This window comes from Falco rusticolus, chromosome 9 (genome assembly GCF_015220075.1).
Source record: "Falco rusticolus isolate bFalRus1 chromosome 9, bFalRus1.pri, whole genome shotgun sequence".
Classification (NCBI taxonomy): domain Eukaryota; kingdom Metazoa; phylum Chordata; class Aves; order Falconiformes; family Falconidae; genus Falco; species Falco rusticolus.
The window spans coordinates 2,885,946-2,913,534 of record NC_051195.1 but is presented as its reverse complement, the minus strand read 5'-3'; the positions used below and the strand labels follow the sequence as shown (position 1 = coordinate 2,913,534).

General features: G+C 42.8%; 1 protein-coding gene across 4 annotated transcripts in view; it reads left to right on the top strand.

Annotated features, from left to right (window-relative positions):
* The window catches only part of PTPRE (protein tyrosine phosphatase receptor type E), a 108,969-nt gene that overhangs the window by 68,719 nt on the left and 12,661 nt on the right, over window positions 1-27,589 (top strand). For 3 of the 4 annotated variants that reach the window (XM_037399851.1, XM_037399853.1, XM_037399854.1), the window contains exons 3-15: window positions 7,520-7,622; window positions 7,889-7,962; window positions 9,663-9,799; window positions 14,258-14,348; window positions 14,868-14,944; window positions 15,068-15,104; window positions 15,950-16,047; window positions 17,531-17,650; window positions 19,472-19,632; window positions 22,620-22,755; window positions 23,176-23,325; window positions 25,651-25,744; window positions 26,575-26,651. In XM_037399851.1, coding sequence (XP_037255748.1) covers window positions 7,520-7,622; window positions 7,889-7,962; window positions 9,663-9,799; window positions 14,258-14,348; window positions 14,868-14,944; window positions 15,068-15,104; window positions 15,950-16,047; window positions 17,531-17,650; window positions 19,472-19,632; window positions 22,620-22,755; window positions 23,176-23,325; window positions 25,651-25,744; window positions 26,575-26,651 — 1,355 coding nt within the window. Of the gene's footprint in view, window positions 1-7,519; window positions 7,623-7,728; window positions 7,810-7,888; window positions 7,963-9,662; window positions 9,800-14,257; window positions 14,349-14,867; window positions 14,945-15,067; window positions 15,105-15,949; window positions 16,048-17,530; window positions 17,651-19,471; window positions 19,633-22,619; window positions 22,756-23,175; window positions 23,326-25,650; window positions 25,745-26,574; window positions 26,652-27,589 lie in introns of those variants that run through there. The other variant, XM_037399855.1, reaches the window with a different exon arrangement.

Below are 27,589 nucleotides of genomic sequence, written 5' to 3'. Positions count from 1 at the left end.
GGTGAGCAGCGTTTGCCAGGCAGTGGTCCGCTGTGTAAGTGCTGGCAGTGCGTGACACTGTGCTCGCCTCAGAGGGGGATTTCCAAAGGGATAGCTGCTCTGTGGACTTGATTGAAGGGAAATAAAGCTGATGATGTTCCATATAATCAGTGTGGTGCAATCTTGATAAGCTTTCAGGTGACTGCTGTTGACACCCAGTCTTTACAGGAGGGTGTTCTTGTGGGTGAGTCTGTTGGTTGGTTGGTTTGTTCTTAATCTGCCTGTGAGCTTTACACCTGTATGGAAGGAGAGCCGAGTGAGAATGATGTGCCAGGCATAGCTGATGGCCATTTTGAATGTTCTGGTCCTTAGTTGTAGTAAGTTAGCTGTAAGGGGTTTGCTTTCACCGAGATGTGTGGCTGGAGCACAGTGGAGGGGCGCTGATCCCGGCTGTGCCTGGGCAGCAGCAGACCTCCACCAGGGAAGCGGAGGGTTAGGGGAGCAAGGGGCTCTGCCGTTAGCAGTGACAGTCTTAGTGCTGTTTTGCTTAGGGGTTTCCACATAAATAAATCGCTAGTATAAATAAAAATTTAGCTAAGTGTAAAATTACTAATAAATGCCTCTGCGAAATATTGTTGAGTAGTTGTCAGTGCCCTACTTCTTCTCTGACACCTGGAGCAGTAGAAGAACAAGTTACTAATATTGGTCTGAATATGTGAGAATATAGGAATTGGGAAAGGGAAGTAACCTATCATTTGTATCACTTCCCAGAATTTTAATAAAATTAGTCAAAAGGGAGTTTTTCCACAGGTGCAGTTTATTGTCAAAGCTTAATTCAAAATCATATTGAATTTAAGTATGAAAATATGGATAAGAATTATCTTATCATCTGTGTTTTAATTAAAATTTTGTTCCAGTGATATGATTAGATTCAGAAATGATTAGTACGACTTAATTGTTTTTTCCTAAATATCAAAGCCTTAATTGTTTTGCAGTGAGAAGCGAAGAAGAATTTTGTCTGGTAGATAAGTACACGCACATGTATATTGCTGTTCCAATATAACAGGATTGTGTTATTCATTTGGTAGCCATTGAACTAATACAAAAGAAATATTTTATTTTTTTTTGATTGAAGTGTCAAGAAAACTCTGTTTAAAAGAATATGGAAAGAACTGAAGGATACTAAAAAGAAATCCAGCTTTCCTTTTGCATGCTAATTTGATGAATGATACAAAAAGATAAGATGCTTCTGATTCTGAAAGGAATAGCTGTAATTTGTTGCATGTTATCATTTTAGCTTAATTCAACAAATGTTTTAAAATTTAAAATGCTGCTTTTATTCTTATTTGAAACCTGGATACCTGGTGTGTGTGGCTCAATTTTTCAGTACTAATGCCGTTTTACTTCCTATAAGAGTACCGTGAAATCGCTACCATGAAAATTCGCTTTCATAAAATCAGAATATTCTGAGTTTATTGCACTGCTGTTTACTGGAGAAATTGGACAGCCATTTACTCAAAGTATCCAACTGTATTAAATAAATATAAACCAGTATTTATTTATTTGGATTTTCATAAAGAAATGTATATTTCAAGTAGATAAAACTTTATGCTATCAAATATGTGTGACAGACTGTTTGTACATGATACTGTCAGTGTAGTTCCTGGTTACTCAAATATTAATTATTTCTTCGGTATTAATCATAGTCAGGCTTCTTTTACTGCCTCTTGTATTTTTACTTGTTACATAGTTTAAATGTGAAAGCAGCCTGGGAGTCGTAGTAGTAAAGCTTTTAAGTCCTTTTCAAATGTTTAATTTCCTTTAGTGTTTACTCCATGAATATTTCATGGGTTTCATACCTATATTTACAATTTCTTTCTGGTAACAATGTATTAACATGCAGCGGTAATGAATTTATAACTGAAGCAATGTATAGAAAGAATGAAACCTTGCTGTACGATAGCCAGGGCGCGACCCAGAGGGGGGGGCTTTCACGCTAGACTCGTGGTGGTGCTTTCCTGGAGAAAATGAGGCGTCCGCAGAAAAATGAGTTTTGAAGCAGGAGTCTGGCTCATTTTACTTCGTATTTAAAGGCCAAAGGGATGCTTTGTCGGCAGAGTGTCAATTTCAGGAATTAGTTTGAAAAGCAGAACTTCAGAAATAAGTGGGTTTGGGCTGGGGGTTGGCCTGGATGAAGGTTCCTTCCAACCCCACCTGCTCCGCGGTTCCTGGCTGTGGTGGCAGGCGGGGCTGTGCTCTGCGGCAGGCGGCTCCAGGGTGGCAAATGCAGGCACGGGTCTTGCATTTGCTGCTGCTTGCCTGCTGCTGTGTGGATACTGCTGGCTGTGGATACTGGTTTGTCTTCCCTACCTGTCTTTTCCCCTTGTCTTTATTATTTTTTTTTGATTGGGTTTGTTTTTCATACATATCAAACCTATCTCCTGGTTATCAGCTGCATATCTGCTTGTTCTCCGCAGTCGAAGCACGGCGAGGAACAGCAATTCTCTGCAGGGCTGGGGTTTTCTTTCCCAAGAACTGCATGAGGGGGCTCGGTCTGCATGATGGCCACCCGTGCCAACCAGGATTTCTGTTGCCCAGTCATCACAGCACAAGTTCAGCCAGACCTCAAGGAGACAGGGTGGATAGATGAAAACTGAGAAAGGAGGAGAGTTCTCCTTTTATAATCAGAGAATCATGGGCTGCTTTGGGCTGGAAGGGACCTCAAAGCCCACCCAGTCCCACCCCGTGCCCCGGGCAGGGCCCCCTCCCCTCAGCCCAGGCTGCTCCCAGCCCCATCCAGCCTGGCCTTGAGCACTGCCAGGGATGGGGCACCCACAACTTCTGAGTAAACTTTTCAGTTTATGAAAGTTTATAGGTTTTCAGCATATAGAAAGCACATACTGATATGCAAGAGGCTTAATTATAATAAATCAATCACTGCTAAATCTGAACAGAAAGTTCAGCGAAATGAAGGTAATCACCAGAAGTTTTTAAAGCAATAAAATCTAATGTAAAAGCTCTGCTCCTCACCCAATCCAGATGTTTAAAATATGCCTCTGTGCACAAAAAGTACTAAGGACCACCCGAAATATGTCACTTGAGTGTGTATTCACCTCTGCATGAGTCTGAACGGTGACATGAGGACAGCCTGTGCCAGACGCGCGTCTGTGCTGTGAGTAGCATCCCCGTGCCCCAGCAAGGTGGTCCACAAAAGGGTTTCTGTCTCGGGGCTGTGCGTGCTTTGGTGAGCTCTGCTGCTCTGTGCAGTTGTTCTCAGTGAATTTTGAGAGTTACCTGCTCTGTGGGGCATGTGAGGAGCATTGAAAGACTACAATAAAAACTAAAGATGCTTTGTTGCGCTTTGACACGTGAACCGGTGAAGGAGCAATATGGAAGATACTCAGCACTCTCATGCATGATAGATTATCCAGTCTGAAGTATCCCCTAAATCAGCGTGGGAGGTCTTGCAGGGCCACCAGGCAAGCTGGCTGCAGAAGCTGATGCAAGCTGGACTGAGCTCTTCAGCAGCGACATGTCTAAGAGCTCCTGTATCCCGCATGTTGGGGATGTGTTTACTTTGGTAGATGTTATATGCAAGTACCAACATTGTGGTAAACTGGGAAGCATCGGGTTTTGTGCCTGCAGGTGACAAAACACCTCTATTATAATTTGACCAAAATTTTATTAATAATCCTGTATTTTATAATGTGGCACTATTTAAGATTGTGTGCAGTGGGTTTGCCATGGGACAGATGTCTGTGTCAAGACATTGTGACAGACACTCTTCGTGTGAAATAGATGTCAGAGGAGGTCAGGGTCCGTTGCAGGGTTGGATGTCTGAAACAACAGTTTTGACCCAAAACAGAGGTGCAAAAAGCCCAAAAGCCCCTGTGGTGGGAGGTTGAGCACTGTTCAAAGGACGTTTATGTGTCTGTTGAAGGCACAGCAGAGATGAAGCATGCACCCAGAAAGAAAACCACTTGACATCTAACCCAAGTAATGGGTGAGAGCAGTTTAGTTTTAGTTTTGGAGAGGTAGAGGATTAACTTATCTGTTCTTTGAAAAGAAGTTCAGACTTGTGAATAATTAAAGCCTGTTGTTGTGGGATTTCTCCTGTGCTCGGATAAACGATATCTGTTCTGGTTTTTATCAGTCACCAAGATAATTTCAGGCACCTGACTTGCTGTCTAGGGCAAACCATGCACCTTGCCTTGTCAGCTTGTTTTTGTGAAGGGAGGAAAAAAGTGGTTTAATCACATTTTTATTTATGGGCTATTTTACTGTTCAGGCCCTACTTGCAAAGGAACCCATCCAGGGATGAAGAAATTCAGTGTTTGGGAGAGTGTGGAGGGAGGATTGCGAGGCAGTTACTGATGTGCCTGCACTGCTGGTAGTTCCCTTTTTTTCTTGTGGGTGGTTCTGGTTTTGACACATACGGAAAATGGGAACATCATAACCCTGAAGGAAATCGTGATACGTTTCCAGGAAGAGCCATTCAGATGGCTGGGCCAGCAGCACCGGGAATGGAGCTGGGAAGAACCTGTGAGTCAGCCTTGGTGGGTATCAGGGGAAGCACGAGGGGTTGCCACCATCCTCCTGGTGATAATCCTCCTCTTGTCAACATGAAAGTCACTATTTCATTGTATGTCTTAAAAAAACCACCCTCAGGATGATCTTTTTTGTGTGGCCACAAACAGAAAGCCCTGTGCTTTTGGACGGCAGCTCTCTTCGTGCTGGAGCAGAGGAAAATTTTCCCTGGCGGTGGCTGCAGTAGAGATCTGCTGTAGAGGGCATCTGCCTCTTCTGTGTGCCTTTCCTCAGATGTTTCGGTTGCCAATTTTTGAAGCCACACCGATTGAAAAAAAAAATTAGGTCTGTCCTTTAGGCTCCCATCAAGATCCCACTTAATACATAGAAAAGTTGTGTTGGCCAAAGATCTTGCAGCCTCTGAGTCTACAATGGCCTAAGCCTGGTTGTAACTTTCTCACAATTTTTGGGCTGCATTTAAAAAAAATATTGATGCAGATAATGAAGAAAAGATATGCAATAACTGGAACATTTTAAAACCACACCGTGCCTTACACACAGGCTCTGCAGAGATGAAGCCATCGATATGCCACTGCAAGGCTTTGAAAATAGACGTGCCCATGTACAAGCAAGAAGGGACTCTGTGGGTTTTGACCTAAATTCCTTGTGAAATGGTAGGAGGAGAGGTGAGATCCTGATGCAGAGAATTGCATCAGTCATTGCAGGGGTGCTGTGTCCTTAACGAAAGAAATATAGACAGTAGTCTGACAGGAGGTTGAACTTCCCTTCTGGGTTGGATTGAGGCGTTCTGTGTTTGTCTGGAAACCAGTTTTCCAAAGACACCACAAAAACATGGTGTGAAGTACATCAGTTCTTCTGAAAGGAAGAGACGGGTGATTTTTGAAGGAAATTTTAAATCCCTCGTGACTCAAAACTTGTTTTTCCCCCTTTGTGTCACAGGTCTTGACACAGCCAATGATGAGAACTAACACAAACCCCCTAAATCCTGGAGGATGCAGAGATACAGATTCTGAAATTTCTAAGCTTCTGAAGTGGCTCATTTTTGCCTCTGAGGGGCAAAAGTAGATTTTTATTTTTTTCTCTTTGTTTCTTTGTCAGACCTTGGTTTCTACGCTGAGCACAGGATTGTTAAGCACCACACCAACATTGCTAAGCTGTTCTGGTGCTGCGCGTTCACCCGGACACTCCTTCCAAGAGAGATTCTTCTGTAAACGTGTCAAGTGGTGGTTTCTGATTACAGCTTCATCATGCCTGTCACTTTTACATACCACTTAAATGTCAAGTTTCATACATTTTATGGCCTTCCCTTCCTTTGTACTATTATGTTGACTTGAGATCCCTTCTTTCCTTGTATGCCCCTGGTGCACCTGTGCCTCTGAAGGAAGATTTTCTGTGCCCTAATACCCTGTTTGAGCATCCAGACAGTTTCCAGCTGCTCACAAGATACAAATCAACACTCAGATGGTTTCGCAGCAATCAGTTTTGGACAGTCAATTTATGCATAGAGCTCTTTTCTGTAATATTGCAGGCATTATATACTCCTATATATTTACTGTACTGTTATGCTTTCATGATATTTTATGTCGAGGCTTGTGGCAAGATCTCTTCAAAAAGCCTTTGCTGCAAGTAAACACAGAGTTTAGGGAGGTGAGAATGCAAGAGGTGTTAGCAGAGTCACTGCTGCAGTTCTCGGAAACCGCTGTAGGAATGGTGAAGAACTCATTAAAAGTGTGTAAATCTATTTTAAAAAGAAAAGAAAAAAAAAAACCACCACACCACCAGCAACAAAAATTGTCTTAATTTCGGAATTGTGTACGTTGCTAAGATTTATGAACAGTGCAGATGAGGGAGGCTGAGGAAGGCTGGTGTAATGATGGAGAAACTGGGGGTCCAGACCCCCAGGGAACCATCCAGGCAGATGCCCTAAGCATGGGCTGCTGCCATGGGGGCTCCCTTGGCTGTAACTGGGGGAAGATCAATCTCTTCCCTGTGCTGTGGCGCCAGGTGTGGAGGCCTCATCCTTCCCACTCCGCAAGGTCTCCACCACTGCTGTTACACTGACTTGGAGTTACTTGTCCAGTTGGAAAGAAAAACAGGTAGCACGGTTTTGTTTTGCTTGCTGAAGGGTAAGGCTGAGAGTGTTGCTTTCTTAAATGAACCATGGTGGGTTTTTAATGATTTTAATGTGGTATATATTGAACAAATGTAAAGTTTCACATACATAAAACCACTATTAACAGAAGAATGAGACTCGCAATTTATGCTAGATATAACAAAGAAGTATTTTTTAATCTCCATTGTGATTTGTTAAGGCTTCTCTTTCCTACTTTTTCTTATATATAATATATTCTATAGCATCTTATAAATAATGTAACATACATATATATAAGACAACATGTAATATAAGCCGTAGAAGACACTGCGATTTGCGCAGTCCCCTCCTGGCTTCCCCCTCCATCATGCTCAGCGCGTGCTTTGCAGGGTGGTGCAGCCAGCAGCAGTGTTTGTGCCTGCTCAGTGAGATGTGTGTGAAACACACTGTACCTCTGGGGTCACCAAATCCGTGCCGAGGGCAGAGGGGGCCATTCCTGGGTCATGCCCGCTAGCTGAGAAACAGCGGACGCGCATAAGGGTGCTGTGGCAGACCTTTGGAATGGGCTTTGAATTTAGCTTACTACCTTGTACCCACTAAACCTGCTCTAACTACAAGTAAATTCGTTGCTGAATCAGTCATTCCAAAAAGCATCCTTGATACGCTCAGTAGCAGCTAACATGGTTCTGCTTTTGAAGGGGGCAGGGGGAAAGAAAAAGAAAACAACTGAACTTCCAGTTTCAGCTTTGCATGTATTTAGTAATTTGTGATGCTTTTAGTAAGTACGAGGAGATTATTGTGGAGAACCACAGAGTTTTGATACACCAAGCAGAGTTTCTATAGCAGATTAGACAATCCGTGTCTGTAATGTTTCACGTTTGTTGTGTTCAATCCACGTAGACTCTACAGAGGAGAACAATTTACACAAGGACCTACTGACTTCGATGCTGATTCTGCTCCTGGTCTTCATCATTTTCATTCTGTTGGCTGGCTATTTTTTCAGGTAGGTCTGTGTGGAGCTCTGTATGCAGAACTAGCTCAGTTTTGTTTCGATATGATCTAACAAGGAAATGAAATGCGTACTTATGGTGAGGCGGGAGACTCCGTCACAGCGTAGTGGAGGGTGCTGTGGCGGTGGTGGCTCTCTTCACCGTGAAGATGAACAGAAAGAGTTTCTCCAGAATTACATGGTTGGTAAAGACTGATTTGGGAACATGGTTGTTACCTTTCAACATAGTTCCTCAGATTCATGTGCTGCGTGTATTTCAGGTTCAGAAGGCATAGGAAAGCTGTTGTGAACTCTGGGGACAAAAAGATGCCAAATGGGATCTTAGAAGAGCAAGGTATGGGCAGATTTGCTTTCCTTCTCAGTCTGAATTTTGTTTGTGAGTTTTGTTTGTGTATGTACACACTTGTTTGCTGATTAGGAATTCAGTTACTGTTACGTTTGCTTTTTGTTTATAAGTGATAGGATTGCTGTTAAAGAGAAAATAGTGTAAAAAAAGAACAACCAGACGTCCATATTTAAGTATGTATATATATATAATCTTAACTTTCAGTTGTTAGTTTTAAATAATTTTCACTTCAAGTTGTGATACAGAAAATGCTTCTTTGTAAATGTTTGTCGTGCTCTTTGTATATGTTTTATTAGGATGCCAGCTGAGATCCAGGTGTCTAGCACTGTGATGTTTGTATTTAGAGAAAGAATTGTAGTATTTCTTCTTAAAAGGGGGAAAAGAGATCCTTAACTCTGTGAAATTACTGGCTGGTTCCTGAACATAAAGAGAATAAAGTAAGGGGATAAGATAGAGCAGTAATGTAAGCCGGTGGCACTAAAATAAAACACGCGCAGGAGTTAAAATGTGTTGCCCTGGCTTTCTCAGCATGCTGGGTTTATTTCTGTTAGCAGGGAACCCTTCAGGTGGGCTACTCTGTGGGGCTCGGTTCCAACCTAGCAAATATGGAGGGGCTCTTTGTTTCTTGCTTACAAATTATTTTAGCCATAACAAAGAGAAACACTTAATGATAAAAAGAAGGACGTGTGTGCTTTGTGCCAGTTCCACATTGCTACGTGTGAACTGAAGAGGGGGTTAACAAACACAGTGGCAGTTGTTAGAGAAAGTCAAACCTCTAAATATACCCCTCAGCTTCCTCTTGGGTCAGTGCTTGTGCACAGGAGCCCCGCGGCTTGGCAATCCCTGCCACGGGTAGTGCCCTCGGGAGATGGAGGGTAGTGCAGCAAGCAGGGAGTTTTGCTTTGCCAGTGCAGCTGCTGGAAGTAGCCCCATCGTTACTGGCGTGCAGGGAGGCGGTCCGCCTTTCTCTTTGCCTCTGCTTGTAAGTAAAACTTGTCTTCACCAAACAGGGGGTTTAATCCCTCCGCTTCTTCCAGCCGCCCATGGGGATACACGTTTCGGTTTCCAGGTGGCCAGTCATGCTGGGGAAGGCAGCAGGTGAAGGGGTCCTGGGGCTTTATTTCCCAATGCGAGTCGAGGTCCCGGTGGCTGGAAGCGCCCACAGCAATCCCCGTCCCAAACCGTGCTGCTGCAGAGCCATGGCAGGCTGGGCTGGGCTGGGGCAGCTGAGAGCAACGGCTCATCGTGGTGCAGAGTTTCTGTGGACTGTCAAGTTAAAGATATTTTTTATTATTGCCCCTTCACAAGTGAAATAATCTGGCAGCATCCCTTTGGTGGTGGGCGGGAAGAGCTGTCCCTGCAGCCCCAGCCCTGTGGCAGAGCAGCTCTGGGCTGGTCCGCTCTTTGTCAGCAGAAGGAACCTACTTTTCTACATAAAACTTGGCCACGTTTTAATCTGGTGTCGATACAGAAATCATTCATTTTACCAGTGGTTGTTCTTTAAGCAACTACTTAGCCTGTGGTTTGGGGTTTTTATTTCATTCAAATCAGCTTTATCACTGATGGAAGTCTTGTGTGAGAAGTATGTTTTGGCATCTTCCAGCACAAAAATTAATTTATAGTTGGTAATAGCTTGTTACCTGTTGCTCTGGACATGCCTGTAACACGTACTTTCCTTGTCCTGACAGAACAGCAACGGGTCATGCTGCTCAGTAGGTCTCCCTCGGGCCCAAAGAAGTATTTCCCTATTCCAGTAGAAAATCTTGAAGAGGAAATACGGATGCGATCAGCAGACGAAGGGAAGCTCTTCAGGGAGGAGTTTAATGTAAGCTCTCATGCTGGAGCGAATGGCTGCGTGGCGAGAAGTGGGGGGCAAACCAAAACACCCGCAAGTATGAACAGTTTTTGTAAGAGTGGTGCATGATGCTGGTGTCTCAGAGCCTGAGCACTCGTGTGAGTGTGCTGGTGCTGTCCATCCGCGCTTTGTCACACTTGGTAAGCCTTGATCCGGACAAAATCTGCAACGTGAATGACTGTTATGATACGGGGATGCCAAACTGGTAATATATAAACTGTGCGACACTTGCTAACATTTAAAGAAGCTCTTTAGTTTTGCCTGAAAGCTGGAGGAGAGGAAAATCGAATGTAAATCTCCTTAGCACTGATTTTCTTGAAGGTGGTGGCGGGTTTTTTTGGGAGTCTTGAGTGTTTCGCCTCTATAGGAAGAAGCACTTAGAGGAGAAGACACAGCGTGACCTTTAATATTGCCCTAGTGAGGTTTGACTTTTTTTTTTTTTTTCATAATTTGACCTTTTGCTCTTTATTATCATCCCTTTGCTTCCCTATTTGCAGCGCCCTGTGCCCCAGCACGTACGTTTCTTTGAAGTATCTCAACTTTAAAAGTTTTTCTTTAAAGTGTTGCCTTGGTCAGAAAGCAGATCTTCTTTTCTGCCCAAAACCGAAGCTTCCGTCGCATGTGGTCATACTCACGAGTCTTCACTGGGATCTGTGGCGAGCTGCTGCAGGGCCAGTTTCTATGGAGAAGTGTGGCGCAATGAGTCTGCTCTCACACATCTGCGTTTGGGGGCCTTTTCCATACTTTTAATTATTTCTTTTCACTTCACAGCAGAAGCAAGTTGCACAGAGCAGTAGCTTAAATGTCAAATATGGAGTTGTTAAAGCCTAGGCACGCATTGATTACGCAGTCTGTTAAGTTACCTTCTTAATTGGTATCATATTTATATCTGCAATTTGTTTGATGATATATTTAAAACACATAATTTCCTTGCCCTTATCAGAGAGAGAGCATTGTGGAGATACTTATCAAAGTCAACAAAATGAATGTGAAAACTAATTTGACAAGATGTGCACTTGTGAATTTTGACTCTCCTGATTAATTTGTTCTCCAGTTAGAAGCGAAAACAAGCCATCTATTTTTATTTTTAAAACCTGCTTTGCTTGGATCATTTTCTGCACCGTGCTGTGAGCATGTGAGTTTCTGTCTGCACATAAGCGCTGAGTCTGAAAACTGGGGTCCAGTTCCCACAAACGAGCAGTCTGAGCAGAGATGGGGGGTGGCAGTACGTGAAGTCTGCTTGATGCTTTATGTGGGTTTGTGTTGGTTGGGGTTTTTTGTTCCCACTGTATCTCCTGTGGCTGCTTGAGTGGACATGTGACTGTTTTGCTCAAGCCTGAGGTTGAAAGGGTGAAAGGCAGTTAGAAATCCTCATGATTGATACTGGAGCATAAAGCAGGAAAGCGGACAAACAGAAGCCTGTCACTGCAGCGCTGGAAGGAAAGGGGCTGAGAAATCCAGAACCTTCAGCACAGGCATCTGTGTGGTGACCTCTCCTCCAAAGCATCCCCAGCATGTGTAAGCCCTGAACTCGGCTCCATCCTCCCACCAGCTGAGGTTAGAGCCGCATCTGCCCCTCGAAGCAGTAGCTGCCAAGTCCTGCAGGTTTTGGAAGGGTCCAAAGCTTTCCCCTGTGTAGAAGCTGTTGGGTGGGAGGTGCTGAGCTGCGGTGGACCCTGACTGCAGCCCTGGGCTGGGGATGCTGGGCTGATGGGGATGGACCAGGGGGTCTCTGCCCGCTGTGGTGTTTGCTTCACGCAGCTGGATCTAACATGTCAGAGGGCCAGGCATCCCTGGGAACACAGATCCAGGGGCTCCGCTGTGAATCTGAAACAGATTGAGGCCAAAAATGGTGCGTGGGGTGAGGCAGCACTGGCCAGGCATGTGCAGAGAAGTTTGGTCCCATGGGGTTTTTTTCTGGTGAAAAGTAAAACAAAGCAAGTGCTGATAGGTGATGACACACAGTCAGTGGAAAGGATTTTTGAGGACAGTTCTCTTAGATTTATGTACCTAGTGGTGTTCTTCAATACTTGTGTTTTTATCCTTAAAGCCTAAATTACTCTTAAGAAGTATGTTGCACTTATTGTACTTATACGCTGAGGACAGCAGAGGCTCCCTCTGCTCTCAGTTGCTTCATTTTTTATGATTTGATTCCTTTGTGAACATAGGGCACTAGGAAGAGTGTGTTCTTTCTTCACAGGAAAAAAAAAAAAAAGAGGGAAAAAAATTGAAAACTGCGTATTCCTGCCTGTATAGGCCCTTACATGTATTTATCATCCATAATACAAGATGAGCTGGATGTTTGAAGTTTGTGATGGGTAGCTTATTGCCTTGATTTTCAGATTAATGTCTGAAAACCTTCCTGTATGAATTTGCTTTGGAAGTTTTAATTTTGACTTAAGATGTCCCTGTGGCTCATTCAGTTTAAAAAAAGGAGAAAAAGAGCTGATGCTGGCGTAGATCGAGCCCCTCCGGAGCTTCAGAGAGATTTTAGGATTCCTGCAAAGCGGGAGCAGATGAGATGGCAGATTCCTGTGAAGCGGTGGCAGCAGATGACCCGACGCCGCCAAGACTCATTATCTCCTCGTGATTCGTGGGGTGATGGAGAGGACATGATGAAGCGTGTCCTCGATGAATCACATCCTGCGCTCTGAGGATGGGTGGGAGCAGTGGAACAGGCTGTGGCCTTGCACTGGGGTGCAGGTCCAGCTCTGGGCCATGCAGTGTGACACAGGGAGGTACCTAGGGAGGGTCGGGGCCTTGCAGCAGTAAGGAGCGGGGAACGGGGAGTGGTGTGCCAGAGATAATTACTTTTCATGAGTTTTTGAAATGAAGATGCTGAACTTCTGTTGCTCTTTATTGGGAATTTGTTGCCTGACTTTTGAAGTTCAAAGAAATCGTGTTTTGAAGTGCTAATTATTTCTTTTAATGTAAAACGGAAATTAAGCTTCTGTGTTTTATAAATTGTATTTTAATTAGGAAAACCATGGGGTTCATTCAAATAAGGAATTAAGCAGGTTGCTAAAAGCAGCTTTGGTTTTCAACCCTTTTTTTAAGCTTCACTTTCTGTTCTTTTACTTACATTGACAAGTTTAAGCGATATAAAAAAAAGAAAAAGCAAAAAACCCCAAACAACCAAACCCACAAGCGCACGTTGCTGTTTCCTCTGTGGTGGTGGAGAAGTCTTCCCCAAACTGCCGCTTTTATCCTGTATCACCCTGACAACACAGACTGTTGCTTTTGAGGGGGAAACCCAAGTGCTGCTCTCCGCCAGGCAAGCAGGGATAGCTGCTTTAAGCTGTACAGTCACTTTACCCTTTTTTTTTTTTTTTTCCCCTACGTGATTCAGACTGGGCAGTGGGAGGTAGAAGAAGGGTGGGAGAAGGTGGCTGCGCGTTCCCAAACTGCTGGGATTTTACCTTGGTGGGATCCAACGTGCCAACACGGGGTTTTTTAGGAGTTCAATGCAAGAAACGTAAACAAGAACAGAGTTTCATTACACCATTTGCAGTGAGGGGGCAGGTGAAAGCACAGGGCAGGAGCCTCGTGCCATGTCTCTGATGAACGGTGCCTTTTCTGACTCTCCCCTTGCCCTGGGCTCCGCTGCAGCCTGGGCTCGGCGGCTTGGCCCCGGTGGTGGCATCTCAGCAGCTTCTGCTGTGGTGGTGGAGGGGCTCCACCTTGGGCACCTCCTTGTTTTCATCTTCACCCTCTTCCTCTCCGTTTCTTCCTTTCATTTGATTGCTCTGCAAGGCTGGGGTTTTTTTTTAAGCCTGACTAAATTTATCCGCAGTCTTAGATCTTGCTGATTACATGCAGAATATGACTTGTGCTCATACAGCGACTTTCAACACGAAAGAATTGCCATTTATTTTTTTCTTCTTCCCTTTCTGCCAGAGTTGAGCCCTCACCTGTGGGTCTCAGCAAGATGTTTGATATTTAATGTTCTTAGCAGACAGCTATTAACAATCAAACCCTATTTATATTATTTAACCAACTGTTATTGCTAAAAGTGGCTGTTGGAGCCAAGCTCGACGGAGCGGCGCATCCACGCGACTGGGTCACGGCGCTCTGAATCACCACGGCAGATGGCAGCTTAAAGCAGCAGCTCAGAGTGTAACAATTTTCTAAATAACTGAGATCTCTGATGGAAAAATTACTTATTTTTCCAAAACTGCTGAACTCATTTTCTGTAGTGAAATCTGGCAGGACGTAGTTTCCTGTTACAGAGTAATGAAAGGGGTTTTTTTTGGCTTTTTTTGGTTTTTTGTTGTTTTTTTTTTCCCAATAAGAGTAAAATATGTTTAATTCTGTTAGGTCCAAGGCAACATGTATAAATGCAGATTTTCTCTAAGTCATGTACAGTCAAGAGTCAGGGGGTTTCTAACACATTGACTTTTCTATCCTTTTTTTTTTTTTTTCCCCCAGTCGTTAACACCTGGATATGTGCAGGGAACATTTGAAATGGCAAATAAGGAAGAAAACAGGGAGAAAAACAGATACCCTAACATCCTGCCATGTAAGACATTACCTTTTCTTTTCAATCAGACAGTTAACTCTGGTACTGAGCAGGCTTGTAGCAGTGTTCATTTGCTGAAAATACTCGAGTAATAAAATTACTTTGGTCCAAATGTTCTTTATACGTTGTATGTATGAAACCTGTCTGGTTTGTGGCATATCTCTAGTATTGATCTTCTCCTGGTAGGTTTTCATGCAGTGCTTTTCAGGTGCAGCGTTATGAAGCCTTAGTTCTCGTGGGGTAGAGAATTACACTGTCAAGTGGGATATTTTAGGATCTCAGGTTAGTTTGGGGCAAGCAAATATGGAGAAGTTTGGGCTTCCATAGTGTAGAGCTACAGTCCTGGTGGCCTCCAGGTGTTGGGAGCAAAGCAAGACGTTTGTGGAGAAAGTTTCTTGGTGAGAACTAGGGACAATATGGGAGAGAGCTGTTTTGGGAAGTGTGTGCTTAGCTTGGCCTCCTGCTTCCTTTTGCAGATTGATTAACATGCAAATGTGTTTGCAATATGTTTTCTTCTAGATGATCATTCCAGAGTGATTTTGACCCAAATCGATGGAGTCCCACCTTCAGACTACATTAATGCATCGTATATAGATGTAAGGTGTCAGTTGTCCGCTGTTGGCCAAACTGCAAACTTTGTCTGTGAATTAAATAAGTATTTTTCTGCTAGCATATGTTGGCATTTCATCTTTTAACTGCTATGATATTTATTTCCATAGGGTTATAAAGAGAAGAATAAATTTATAGCAGCACAAGGTAATTTATTTTCATTTCTTCAGTCTGTACATCTTTTGGCTGAACATATTTAATTTTAGACCTGGTTTAAAGGTTCTTTTCAGCTGCATATGGTGGCCAAATGTGAGGTGTGATTTAGAGGCTACAGTTGAAATGAAATTAAACTGAGCATGAGGTATAACCCACTGCCTTTAGAGCTGCAGATGCTGCTCGGAGTGCAGAGGGCTCGCCTTACTCCCTCCACCCTCGCCTTGCTTCTCTTGCAAATTGATGTCTCCTGATAATACATTCTCTCTGAACAATCCTGATACAGAAATTTGCATTTTCACATCAATTCTTGTGCTGTATTGAGTCACAGATTTGGGGAGCTTTGTCACCACAGTCCCAGGCACAAAGCAATAGCTGCCCCTGCCCTTCAAAAACACTCCTGCCCTGTCCAGCATGACAAGGAGCTCTCAGGCAGTGGTTCATTGTGGTCACAGGTAATGCTGGACCTTGGTGTCAGGGAGAGCTGCAACGTAGAAATCCTAAATGATGCTCCTGCCTCAGTCCACTTAAAAGAGTGTTAATAATATTTCAAGAGAGGCGATATCTGCAAGAAATGTAGATTTGAGCACGTATGGCTGTGTAAGAAAGTGGTTTGGGATTTTGTTTTTGGGTTTTTTTGTGTTGTTTGGTTTTTTGGTTTTATTTTTTTTTTGGTTGTTTTGTTTTGTTTTTAAAGAAACCTGTGTTATATTCAAAACCTGAGCACTCTGTAGTAAACAGAGGTCTGCATGGGCACCCAGTGCCAGGGGCTGTTTGTTGACACTGTGATTCGCTGGTCTCCATCACCCCTCTTGAGCAGAGCTGTGTTCTGCCTGCAGGACCAAAGCAAGAAACAGTTAATGATTTCTGGAGGATGATATGGGAGCAGAAGTCGGCTGTTATCGTCATGTTAACCAACCTGAAAGAAAGAAAAGAGGTAAAGAGCTTTCAGTTTGCTTTGGGATGTCTCGAGGAGAGCGTGCTCCAAAAGCAGTCCTGACTGCTGTGTCTGGCCAGTCACGTTTCTGACCACTTCCTTCTCCAGTCCCTGTTAGCACATCTGAGTTTCTACTCATAAATGTAGAGGTTTCACTTCCAAAATACAAATTTCTGTAAGCCGATCTTGAGTGAAAAAATTCTGATAGCTGATTTTGTCCTCCATAGCCAAAGGCAAATTCTTGTGCCTGTGTTTTTATCACACTCTAAGGCTGTGCTTATGGGTGGGTTTGGTTACAAATGAAGATAAAAACTGTATTCATTTCTCTGAGTATTAGGTTTCAAAATTCTTTCTGGCACATGCACAAAACAATTAGAAAACCAAAGCTGCTGCTTTGTGAGAGTGATGCTGTTCCTTCCTGCCCCCCCATTCCTCCTCATATGTCTCGCTCCTCCCATCGTGCGAGACTTTCTACACGTACTGGCTGCATGCTGAGATGCACATTACAAACGTGAAACATTAAGCTTCATTCCTGCTTCGCAGACTTGAGAAGCCAAGTTAAAACATTAAGGAAATGTACCATCAGAAACATAAAAGATACTTTTAAATTATTTTCGTTTCCCCTGGGGGACAGTTTGTCACACTAGGCATGCTACATTCTTGTTTGAAATATGTATAAAGTCCTCACAGATTTATGCCCGAGAAAAAAACCAACCTGTGTTTCCGTGGTGATTGTGGGAGCAAGGAGAGGGAGTGCTGGCGAGCTGGGCTTGTCTTACCCTCCAAGGGCAACCTCTCCTGCGAATGGGGAAATACGGGGATAAGCAGCAGTATTATCTGGAAGGAGATGAGGGTGCACTCGTGAGACACGATGTGCCGTATCGCTGTGTGACAGCTGGCCTTCGTACCTGTTTTGTGCCTTTTTTACAATAACGACAATGTAATTCGGGCACTGTCAGCTCACCACAGTTAGGAGGATGGGCATTCCTTGTCTTCCTGTTTGCGGTGGTGCTTCTGCTTTATTCTGCTGCAGTTATACTATTGCTTGGTGAAGCTCAAACAGCAAAGGCTGTCCATAAGAAGAGCCCATTCCCAATATGAGAGGCCAGAACGGCTACATCTGGATGTTGCTGATGACTCCAAATGAGAACTGCCTCGCACTTCTCACTGACTACACTTAAACATAGAGTCAAGACGTCACGGTTCCCACAATTAGGCACCACCTAACAAAAACACCAAAGCAACCCAAAAGCTGTTTAGGTCTGGCTAGGTTAAAAAACAACTTCAAAGCTGTTCTCACCCTCCCTGCATAAATTTAAGCATTGATAGTGCTAACAAAGTGTCAAAGCTGTATTGTGCCAGATGAGAAACTCTGCATGCTCTTATGCATAACATACACTGTTTTCAAATAACATGGTTATTTGATGGGTGACCAACAATGAAAGCAGGCTTGTTTTATAAAACTCACCGTACCTTTGTACAGGAAAAATGTTATCAGTATTGGCCTGACCAAGGGTGCTGGACTTACGGAAATATCCGCGTGTCCGTGGAGGATTGCATAGTTCTGGTGGACTACACCATCCGCAAGTTTTGCGTTCAGTCGGTAAGTAACAATAATGCTCTAGCTGGGTCTTCATGTCAGTTTTTAAAGCAAATTGTTACAACGTCGAATATTTGCATAAAAAAGTCAGGAAATTAGTTAAACATATTTGCAAATGGAGAAAGGTGCAGCAGCTCGCCTACGCAGAGGCAAGCTCTGCGGGTCAGCAGGCATAGCATCAGCGGTGGTGTAAGGGATTGCTAGAGGTTCTGCTCAGTTTCTTCTTGCCTGTAGCCCAGGGCCACAGAACGTCATGCCCTGTGACTGTCAGTGAGGGAGCACAGGAGCAGTGTCTTGACCTTTTTTGGCACAAGTTGTTTTGATAAATAAATGAGTGGATTCGGATATGTTTGGGTATTTGGAGTAATCTCTGGATATTAGTCGGCCAACATCAGCTAGTATTACAGCTTGATTTCTGTTTGATAAATAAGTGAGTGGATTTGGATGTGTTTGGGCATCTGGTTGGCCAATGTCAGCCAGTGTTACAGCTTGATTTCTGGTGTGTCCTTGGTCGCTGGCATGAGTTAAAGCTTTAGATCACAAGGGAGCTGGTGGGGATGACTTTGCTCTTGTCTACAGTGTGTAGCCTTGTATGGGAGCAAACTGCTGGAGATCTCACCCTCTGAATGGAGGGCTGCTCTGTTGGTAATTTAGATTGGTCATCTAATTTAGATTGAAGATTGAAGACAATATGGGCTGGTGAGAGGTGATGAACCACGTCTAGCTGCGTAGAACTACACAGACAGCTTGGAAGCCTTCAAAATAGGGGTGGATTCATTCCGCATTAATTACAAGTATTGAACTGTAAAGCGAACTCTGCAGATTCAGCATGGAGATCGCTTTGGAGCGACTAATCATCACTGACAAAAATGCTCAGAGAAACTGCTCAGAAAGCAGAATGGGAAAGAAGGAATGGTGCAGAGACATACGTGCTGGATGAGCCAAAGGGCTGGAAACTTTATGAATGGACCTGGCTGCCTTTCCCTTGTTGATCTTGGCAGAATGCATTTCTCAGGCTTGGTTTATCCCTTGATGGAGGCAAGGCATCTTACAAAACCAATTGGCTTTCTCCAGGCCTTGACCCTGGCTAACAGACTGGAAGCTTGGGAGACAGACACGCTTTCTAACCTGAGAGATAGGCTGTGTGTAGTGAATGCAGGTGAAACGATGCTGAGCTCTGCTGTTGTTGCTTCGGTAACATCTTCTCGTTTATGCTTGAAGAGTAGGTCCGATCATGAACCTGTCGGTCGTTGGCCATTAGAGGCACAGCCCTTCTTTCAATTTTCATACGTGATATGGGAAGAGCTGGCATTTGGCTTCTCATAGCAATGCAGGTCCTGAACGTTTAGACTGGCTGTTGTGAGTTTTCACCTGAGGCTGCTAAAAGAAGCGTTTTGAGGATTTTATAAATGAAATAGGCCAGGTTGGATGGGTCTTTGATCAACCTGGTCTAGTGGAAGGTGTCCCTGCTTGTGGCAGGGGGTTGGAACTAGGTGGTCTTTAAGGTCCCTTCCAGCCCAGGCCATTCTATGATTCTGTTATAAAAAGGACTTAAGATTTGATCCATTATTAACATAAATTGTGAGTCTTACTCTTTGCAATCCTATCCTGGGATTATTCCAGTTTTCACTGCAAAGATGCATTTTAAGAATGCATGGTAGCTTTGCTCAGTGCTTGTATTTTACATATACTGTAAATTTCCAATCCTTGTGTTAGGCTCCAAATGTTGCAGGAATTAAAGGCAGAAATAACCACAGCAGTTTATTTAGAAATCTTTGAATGAAAAATGAAATGTCAAACTCTGAGTCTGTGTGTTCCCTGCAGCTTCATGACGGCTGTAAAGCTCCGAGGCTTGTTACACAGCTTCACTTTACCAGCTGGCCTGATTTTGGGGTGCCTTTCACACCTATTGGGATGCTGAAATTCCTGAAGAAAGTCAAAACATTGAATCCCGCCCATGCTGGACCAATTGTGGTTCACTGTAGGTATGTATGTGCTCGTCAAGCCATTCTCTTAGCTTGGCCTGGAGTTACGTGTATAATATTAAAGCTAAATTTTAATCTTCTGTTCATAGGCTGCAAAGTTTGTGTGTATATATATTTACTTACATATTTGTAATTATCTATGTAAAGGGCAATAATATGCTGAGTCTTTTGAGAGCCCAGGGTAAAAGTAACTTCAAAAGATCTGTCTTTGCTGTCACTTTAATACTTGAAACAGAAGTTGTTGGTTTGGGTTATTCTTTTTTTATCTGAGTGATGTCCAGTGTTTGGTATAAATACGTTCTTTGTCAGAAAAACAGACTCGTAATACAAATATGTGACCTCTGCCACTAAATGCTCCTCTGAGAATTCATCCCCCACTTCTCCCACAATAAAATTGCAGTTTGCTATGTAAATTATCCATTAAGTGCCTAGAAAGTTTTGAATAAAGACTTGCATTTAAGAGACTGAAATGCTGCAGTTTCAAAAATGTGCTACATACCAATACAGAACATATTCCCACTCATTCGGTCACACACACATGAACGTCCTTCTATTAAAGGCTTGTGCTAAACTGTTTGAAATCTTATGTTAATGAAACCACAAACAAACTCCAAATCAGTTTTCAGAGAATAATTGCAGTCTCTATAGCAACTGTAAGCTCACAACTGAGTGAGAAGTGTCTTTTCAGGAGCAATTATCGTAGTGAGGTTAGAATAAAAAGAAAAGAATAGCAGCTTTGTCTTTCTGGATCTTGTTTTTAAGGAAATGGTTGTAGATTGCTGTACGTGTTTCTTTTTCTCTTGCTTGTGTCAGATGTCTAGAAACACTCTCTGAGAGTCCTTGAAGTGTTTACTGTCAAAAAAGAGCGTGTTTGTCCCAACCAAGCCAGCCTTTTTGTTTCTTCATTTCCATCCAGATCTTGCCTTGCTAGGATTCATCTTCTCTCCCAGGTGGCATATATAAGAGACTTAAAGAAAAGCATTAAATTAAAAAAGAAGATTTCAGTAGTCTCACATAGTCTTACCTTTGAGAAACCCACAATATTTTTATAGCCTTTTGTCATGATGTTCGGTGGAGACTCGTACTGGGCTTCAGCTTTATTTTGCACTACCAAGAGATGCTGTACTTAGTTTAATGAGCAAAAGTAGAGACAAAATAAGGGAAAACAGAAAATATCTTAATAAAAATCTGCAGAGGTTTAAATATCATGGTCCAAAGGGACACAGTGGCACTGTTATGTGTCAGTGCTAGGGGCTAGTGCCATACTTCAGCCTGCATCAGAAATCAAGAACGAGAGAGGTGACACTTAATTTCCGTTACGGTTCAGGATATGACACTATTGAATTGTTGAAAAAAGGAAAGGGAAACTCATTGATAGTGAGTAACCATCCATTTTTAGTGAGCTTTTATGAGAGTATCACCCAGTCATTCTGACAAAAGCTGCTCGATCGGAATCTTTTGGAAGTTGATGAAACACTAATTTAGTATTTGGAAGTAAAGAAGAGCAGATAAAAGGGCAGGGGGTGGGGAGCAGGATTTTCTGCCAATTCTTTTTTTTTTCCAGAAGTTTTCAGAAATCTAATTTTTCAGTGAGCATATTGCTACATTGAGGAATAGCTGAGTAAGGGATACTTTTGAGTAGGTTAAGGATGGATAAAGTCAGGGAACTTCCAAGGCAAATGTCAAGGCTGGTGAAATTACCAACTGTAGCAGGAACATCAAGGATTGAATTAAGTGCTGATCGGAAGCCAGGTAACCTTGGGGCAGGGGCATGGGGCAGCAACAAGGATGTGCAAAAGGGATCAGATCTGTAATGGGAAGGGAACTGACGAAGCTGAGCGTGGGTTTCAGTGGGTAAAAGCTCACAGGACTGAGCTATGAAGGACAAGTGTGAACTGGCGATAAGCGACCTATGCTCAGAGGTGGTTTCCAGGGCACGCAGGAAGAGGAAAATCTCTGGAAGCAGCAAGTCAAGACAGGGGGACTCGAGGTGGACTCGTCTGTGGTGGCAGAGGTCAAACGAGACCGAAAGGAAGCGAGAGTTTGATTTTAAACGCAAAGGAATTTGGAGGCAGAAGGTTATAGTGGGCTTGTTCACCATGAAGAAGTTCCATGAAATTTTGGTGGAGGTCCGTGGTACGCCATGGTTCCACTAGTCTCCATCGTCCCTCTGGACTGGTGGAACAGGAGGGCTTCGGGGCTTTGGTTTCACGTGGCATTTGCTGTTGGAAGTATGTGCATGTGGGTATGAACTAAGTCATATTAGGCAGGCAAATTTTCTTTTTTCTGGTGTTATTTAAAAACCTAACGTTTCCTTGCTGGAAGTTGATCTGTATCTTTGAGCATGCTAGGACGGAGGGCGTTTTTGTCGTGTTCCAGAAGGTGTTTGTGGATATGACAGCGGTTGCTGTACAAAGTAAGCTAAGAGAAGGTTAGAGGAGAGCGATGAATGCCTAGCACAGGATGCCATGCCCTTTTCCTCTGACAGGAAGGGCTGAACGTGCTGGAGTAATGTCATTTATAATGGTCGTGCTCCCTCTCGTGGTGCTCAAGGGTGTTAAAAAAAATAATAATTCGGGGTAGCCGTGTTGGGAAGCGTAGAACTTGTAGCAAGACCAAGTAACTAGTATCTAAGCAGCATGCAACAGCAACCAAGCAGAAAAGAATGAAAAGATAAGAAAAAATATTTAAAATTTCATCTCGGACTGAATTATTCTAGCTGGTCAGGCAGCATTTTTTTCCAAAGTTCTTTTCTAATAGAATTCTGATGTTGTAATTTCCAAGCTGTTAAGAGGTGACTTTTTATGCTAAAAACTTACACACCTTGGGTTTTTTACTGTCATTAAAACAAATCAAATTTTATTTTTCACAGTGATATTTCCATCTACTATAAACAGTGTAAGCTCTCCCTGTGTCATTGCTGTAGCAATTCCTGCAGACTTGGTAATTCCAGAGAGGTTTTTGTTTGGTTTTGTTTCCTTTTCAAGCGCTGGCGTGGGTCGCACAGGCACGTTTATCGTTATAGATGCCATCATAGACATGATGCACACGGAGCAGAAAGTTGATGTTTTTGAGTTTGTTTCAAGAATCCGTAATCAGCGTCCGCAGATGGTTCAGACTGATGTAAGTGGACCTTAATCAGTTGAAATTACAACTTTCAGAGGTCAAAAGAAGAATATGCTTCCGTATTTCCCCTCTGATGTGCATTCCCAGTACGTCCTGTCCTGTTGCATAGCTAGATAATTGGAAAATGAACAAAGCCCAGTAGGAGGGTGGGGCTGGGGAAGAAGATAAAGGCGTGTTAGGGCTGTGAAGACCACCATAAGGCATGTTATCTTTCAGTATCACATCCAGGTTTCCCCATGCACGTAAAAAGGAATTTTAGAGAATGTGACCGATGTGACAGGAAAACTCTGGTTTAGCTTAAAGTATATTTTGATAATTAGTAGCTTGTAGACCAGATTAGGTGGATGAAAGTGCCAGAATCGGTAGTTTCACTTCCTTGTTTTGCAGTATGCTTATCTGCCTCTGTGTTCATTCCAGATGCAATACTCCTTCATTTATCAAGCCTTACTTGAATACTACCTCTACGGTGACACGGAACTAGATGTGTCATCCTTAGAAAAACATCTACAAACATCACAGAACGCAGCGCCAAACCTTGTCAAAATAGGGCTAGAAGAAGAGTTTAAAGTAAGTATGCAAGTCTTTTGCCATAGGATATCTAAGTGTGGAAACATTTAAGCCAGAAAGACACCTCAAAAGCAAGAAAAGTGTAACCTTCGAAGAAAAGCTCCATCAAAATGGAGCAACTTCTTTTATTTTGCGATTGCTGTGAATGGATCATGTGGAGTCAGTGAATGGAGCCTTGCTTAACATCCTGTTCTGCAAATGCTCATTCAAAGCTGCGTTGGTGTACGGACCTTTTCCTATATGCTTTTTGTTTGTTTATAAAAGAAAAATGAAACTATTCTTTCAGTCTTGCACTAGATGCCAGATCAGATAATGCTGGAAGAGGGAGCTGGATTATGTGCACCTAATTTGCATCTCAGCAGGACCGTTAACTTTGTGATGACAGGGCAGAGAGAGTTGCAGGGAATGTACACATCTCGTGCTGGGTATCCAGACCTGTGAGGAAAGAAAAAAGAAAAGCATTTCTGTTTAGTGGAGAAACCTCAAATGCAGAAAGCAACCACACTGGCAGTTTGCAATCTTGTTTAAAATAGACTTTATTGTCCTGAGGAAATAGCTAGAACTTTATGACTTTTGCTATGCTAAAGTATTTATTCTATATACAGGTCTAAAGCCTTAAATGACATATAGGAGTTACCCAGAATGCTCTCTTTCCTTTAAAAGATTAATTTAATCAGAAATTGGGAACTGGGAAAAGAAAATGCTACACCACCAGACTTATTTTTGATCAACAAGTTTAAAAATCAAAACTATTGAGCTGCCTGAGGGAAGGAAGCAAGCAAAAACATCAAGTATTCTGCTTTTTCCAGAATTCCTAAGTTTGTTTTGGCTGCCCACTGTGCCAGCGAGGCTGCATTAAAGTGCAAAGAACAACGTTTAGTTCTGCCTTGTATTCTGAAAAGCACTTAGTTGGCCCAGGAGCAATGAGCTCACCCACACCAGAAAAAGAGTAGAGCAATGTTGTAACTGGTATGGGAGTCTCTGACGTAAAATCTATTGAACGCAGTATTACAGAGTAGCTGAAAAGTAATTTCTCAGAGGCTAGGGGTTTATTTTCTAGAATTTATTGCCAGTACTAGAGATTTTACTGGAATTGAGATATGCTCCTGCAGCTCAGTACCTGGCAAATACAGGCTTGAAAATCTGCTTGCAGTTTGAAAATTAAATTAATTTTCATTGAAGTTGAATGTGTATTAAATAGTTTCTGAAATGCAGCTGGTAAGTCCCACCCCAGCAGAAGCAGCCTATTGTTGTTTTGTTATCGTGCACAATCTCACGGGTGAGTAATCTCTGCTATAAAAAAATTGTTGAGGCAAAAGAGCAGTGTTTGTCTTCCGTGTCCTGGGAATGCTGTCAGCAAAAACTGAATAAATAATAAAGGATATTGGTCCCTTCACTCGCAAAATCGAAAGTGTGTAGAGCCAAGCTGCAGGACTTGGTGGCCGGCAGTCCATGATGAAGTCGTGCAACCTGGTTGTGCCAGGAACAGGGTGATGTACGGCAGGGAGAGCACAGCCCGGTGGACAGAGATGCAGGAAGGAAGGAGCGGAGTGTTAATACTCTGAACAGGGTTGCAATAATAGTAATGTGAATGAAATTCATATGACTATGAATTCAGTCAGTGTCTTGACTGTAAAGGAAGTGAAGGCTATACAAGAGAATTTTTTTCTAGTACTTGGAAACAACGTGGAAATGCAAAGCCAGTTACCGAGTGCCCGGCTGGCTGGAGTGCCTGTTGGCAAAGCTCCTGGTTGGGGGCTGCTGCTGCTGGAGGGAAATGACAGGCGGTGTGCTGGTCAGTCTGCCTCTGCTGGTGTAAAGGCTGCAAAGAACAAAATGAAATAATTCGCTAAAATGGTAGGCAGACCTTTTCATTAAAAGGTATTTTCAAAAGTGGCTACTTTGTTGAAACTAAATATCTAAATGCCAGATTTAAGAAACTGAGACCTGGTCAAAGGGAATGGGCACTCTGTGCTTCTGAAACAATGCTCACATAGTCCAAAAGTGTCTTAGAAAAAACTCCAAACAACACACAGACCCAAGATGTTAAAATCTGTTATCATTGCACAACCTTTAAACTCGATTGCTATGCCTTGGGAGTACGTTCAGATTCTTAAATATTTATCAGTATGCAAAAATTACATGACTGTTTCTCTTAATTCATTCTTATGGACAGGACAATGAAGTGGCTTTTGTGAGAAGTCAGTCTGGTTTTGACCGTGTTAATAAAGACCCTTGGGAACCCCCTCTGAGTACAGGACGTGGTGAGCGAGAGCCACTTCTGTTCCAATGAACCCTTATCCTCATTTGTGTGTTTTATTACAGAAATTAACAAATGTTCGAATAATGAAAGAAAACATGCGAACTGGCAATCTTCCAGCCAATATGAAGAAAGCTAGAGTCATCCAGATTATCCCATGTAAGAGATCAACTTGTAAAATATAGAAACAAGTGCTATAAATACCTGGTTTTCCTAAGGTTGTGGTGAGTACGTGCTGGGTCTGTAAGCTGACAACGGTACAGCTGGTATCAGAATCCAGCTGTTGGGAGAACTCCAGAGTAGATGTCCTGCCTGAAGCTGGAAGCTGGAATTCTGCAAATAATTTCTGCATATGTCTTAGGTTTTAACTTCTCTGCCTGTAAAATAAAAATGCTTTCAAAGCCTGCTGTACTGTCCAGAGAGGTAGGTTTTGGGTTTCCTTCATTTTTAGCTAGAACACATGTTTTTGGGTGTTCCATTAGCCGTCCCCTTGGTTTTGTTGTCCTCTCTGCAGGCACATCTGCTGTGAAGTTTAGAGAACTTCCTGACACAAACAGCACTGTCCTCTCCTTCTGAAGTGTCATATCCTTATAAAAGTGTCTGCAAACAATTTAATGAATTGGGTTTTACTTGTATCAGTGTAAAATCTACTGTGATCAGGTGTTTTTCAGGACTGAATTAAATAATTCAGCAGTTTCACCTTTTAAACCGATGTATTTTCTGTGTGATTCCTCGCATAGCCTGGAGCAGCACTGTAATGTCTGCACCTGCAAAACAGAGATTCAGACCTTGCTGGCCATAGCCTGTGTGAATGGAAAAAACAAGAGCACAAAAACTAGCATCCTCCTCCACACACTTACTGAATCCTGGATAAGGTCTTTGAGACACACTTTGACGTTAAAAGATTTTGTTGGGTTTGTTCTTTCACAAATTTAACAGTCAAGCAGTCAACATACAGTTAGTAAGACTATACTTTTTCTTTTCCCCAGATGATTTTAATAGAGTGATTCTGTCGATGAAAAGAGGGCAAGAGTATACAGACTACATCAATGCTTCCTTCATAGATGTACGTATAAAAATATTTTCATGTATTTAAACTGCAAGTCAGGTATTTTGCTGTTGCTGAGAAGTGTTTTTAAAGAAACAAAATCAACTTGGCTTATGAAGAACATTAGCTTTTTTGTTTGGGTTTGACTTATGAGAGTTTCTAAATACATTTCTTATCTGGTGTTTTCAATTTCAGTTTAACCGGTTGTGTAATTTAAGCATTTTTGTGGTTATTAGATTTATAAACTAAGGCTTTGATTAAATTCTAGCAATCAGGCAGCGAAACAAATTAGCTGTACAACTAACATCCAGCAGCCGCATTGTGTGCAATCAGGTTAACAGTTGTAAATATGTGCTGTTCTGAGGAAAGGAAAAAGAAAAGTCCACGTTTAGCTCAGGGAAAGGCTATCACAGTGTTTGGGAGCCAGGGTTTACCTGGGCAGACCTGCCCTAATCCCTGACTTTCTTCCTGGCTTCCTGTTGGAACCTGGGCAACACCTTCCGCTGTGTCTTGTTATTTAAATATGAGAATTAATTATATCCTTAAGCAGTGAAACCCCATTAGTGATTGAGGATTGTGGATACTACAGCTGTGAAGATCACATCAGTATGTAGGTAGAAGTGTAGCTCAAAAATTTAGTTCAGTGTTAATTCTGTGCTACAGCTAATAGCTGCCGTTTGTTATAATCTTGTTGTGAAATCTTTTCAGTTACTGCAGAATTCCATCCCTTCAACCGTGACTGTAAAAATCATAAAATACAACTCGGGATTGTGAATTTGGTTTGGGGTTTTTTCCCCTGCATTTCTGGCAATGAGCAAGAACCGGGTGGGCTCAGTGTCACCAGATTTGCAGTAACTATCATGTTGTCGAGCAGCGTGGCTCCTGGGAAGCACCGGTTGTAGTGGTCATCTTCTCTCTGAGCATCAGCTCCGTCCCTCTTCACTGGTACCCGTGTG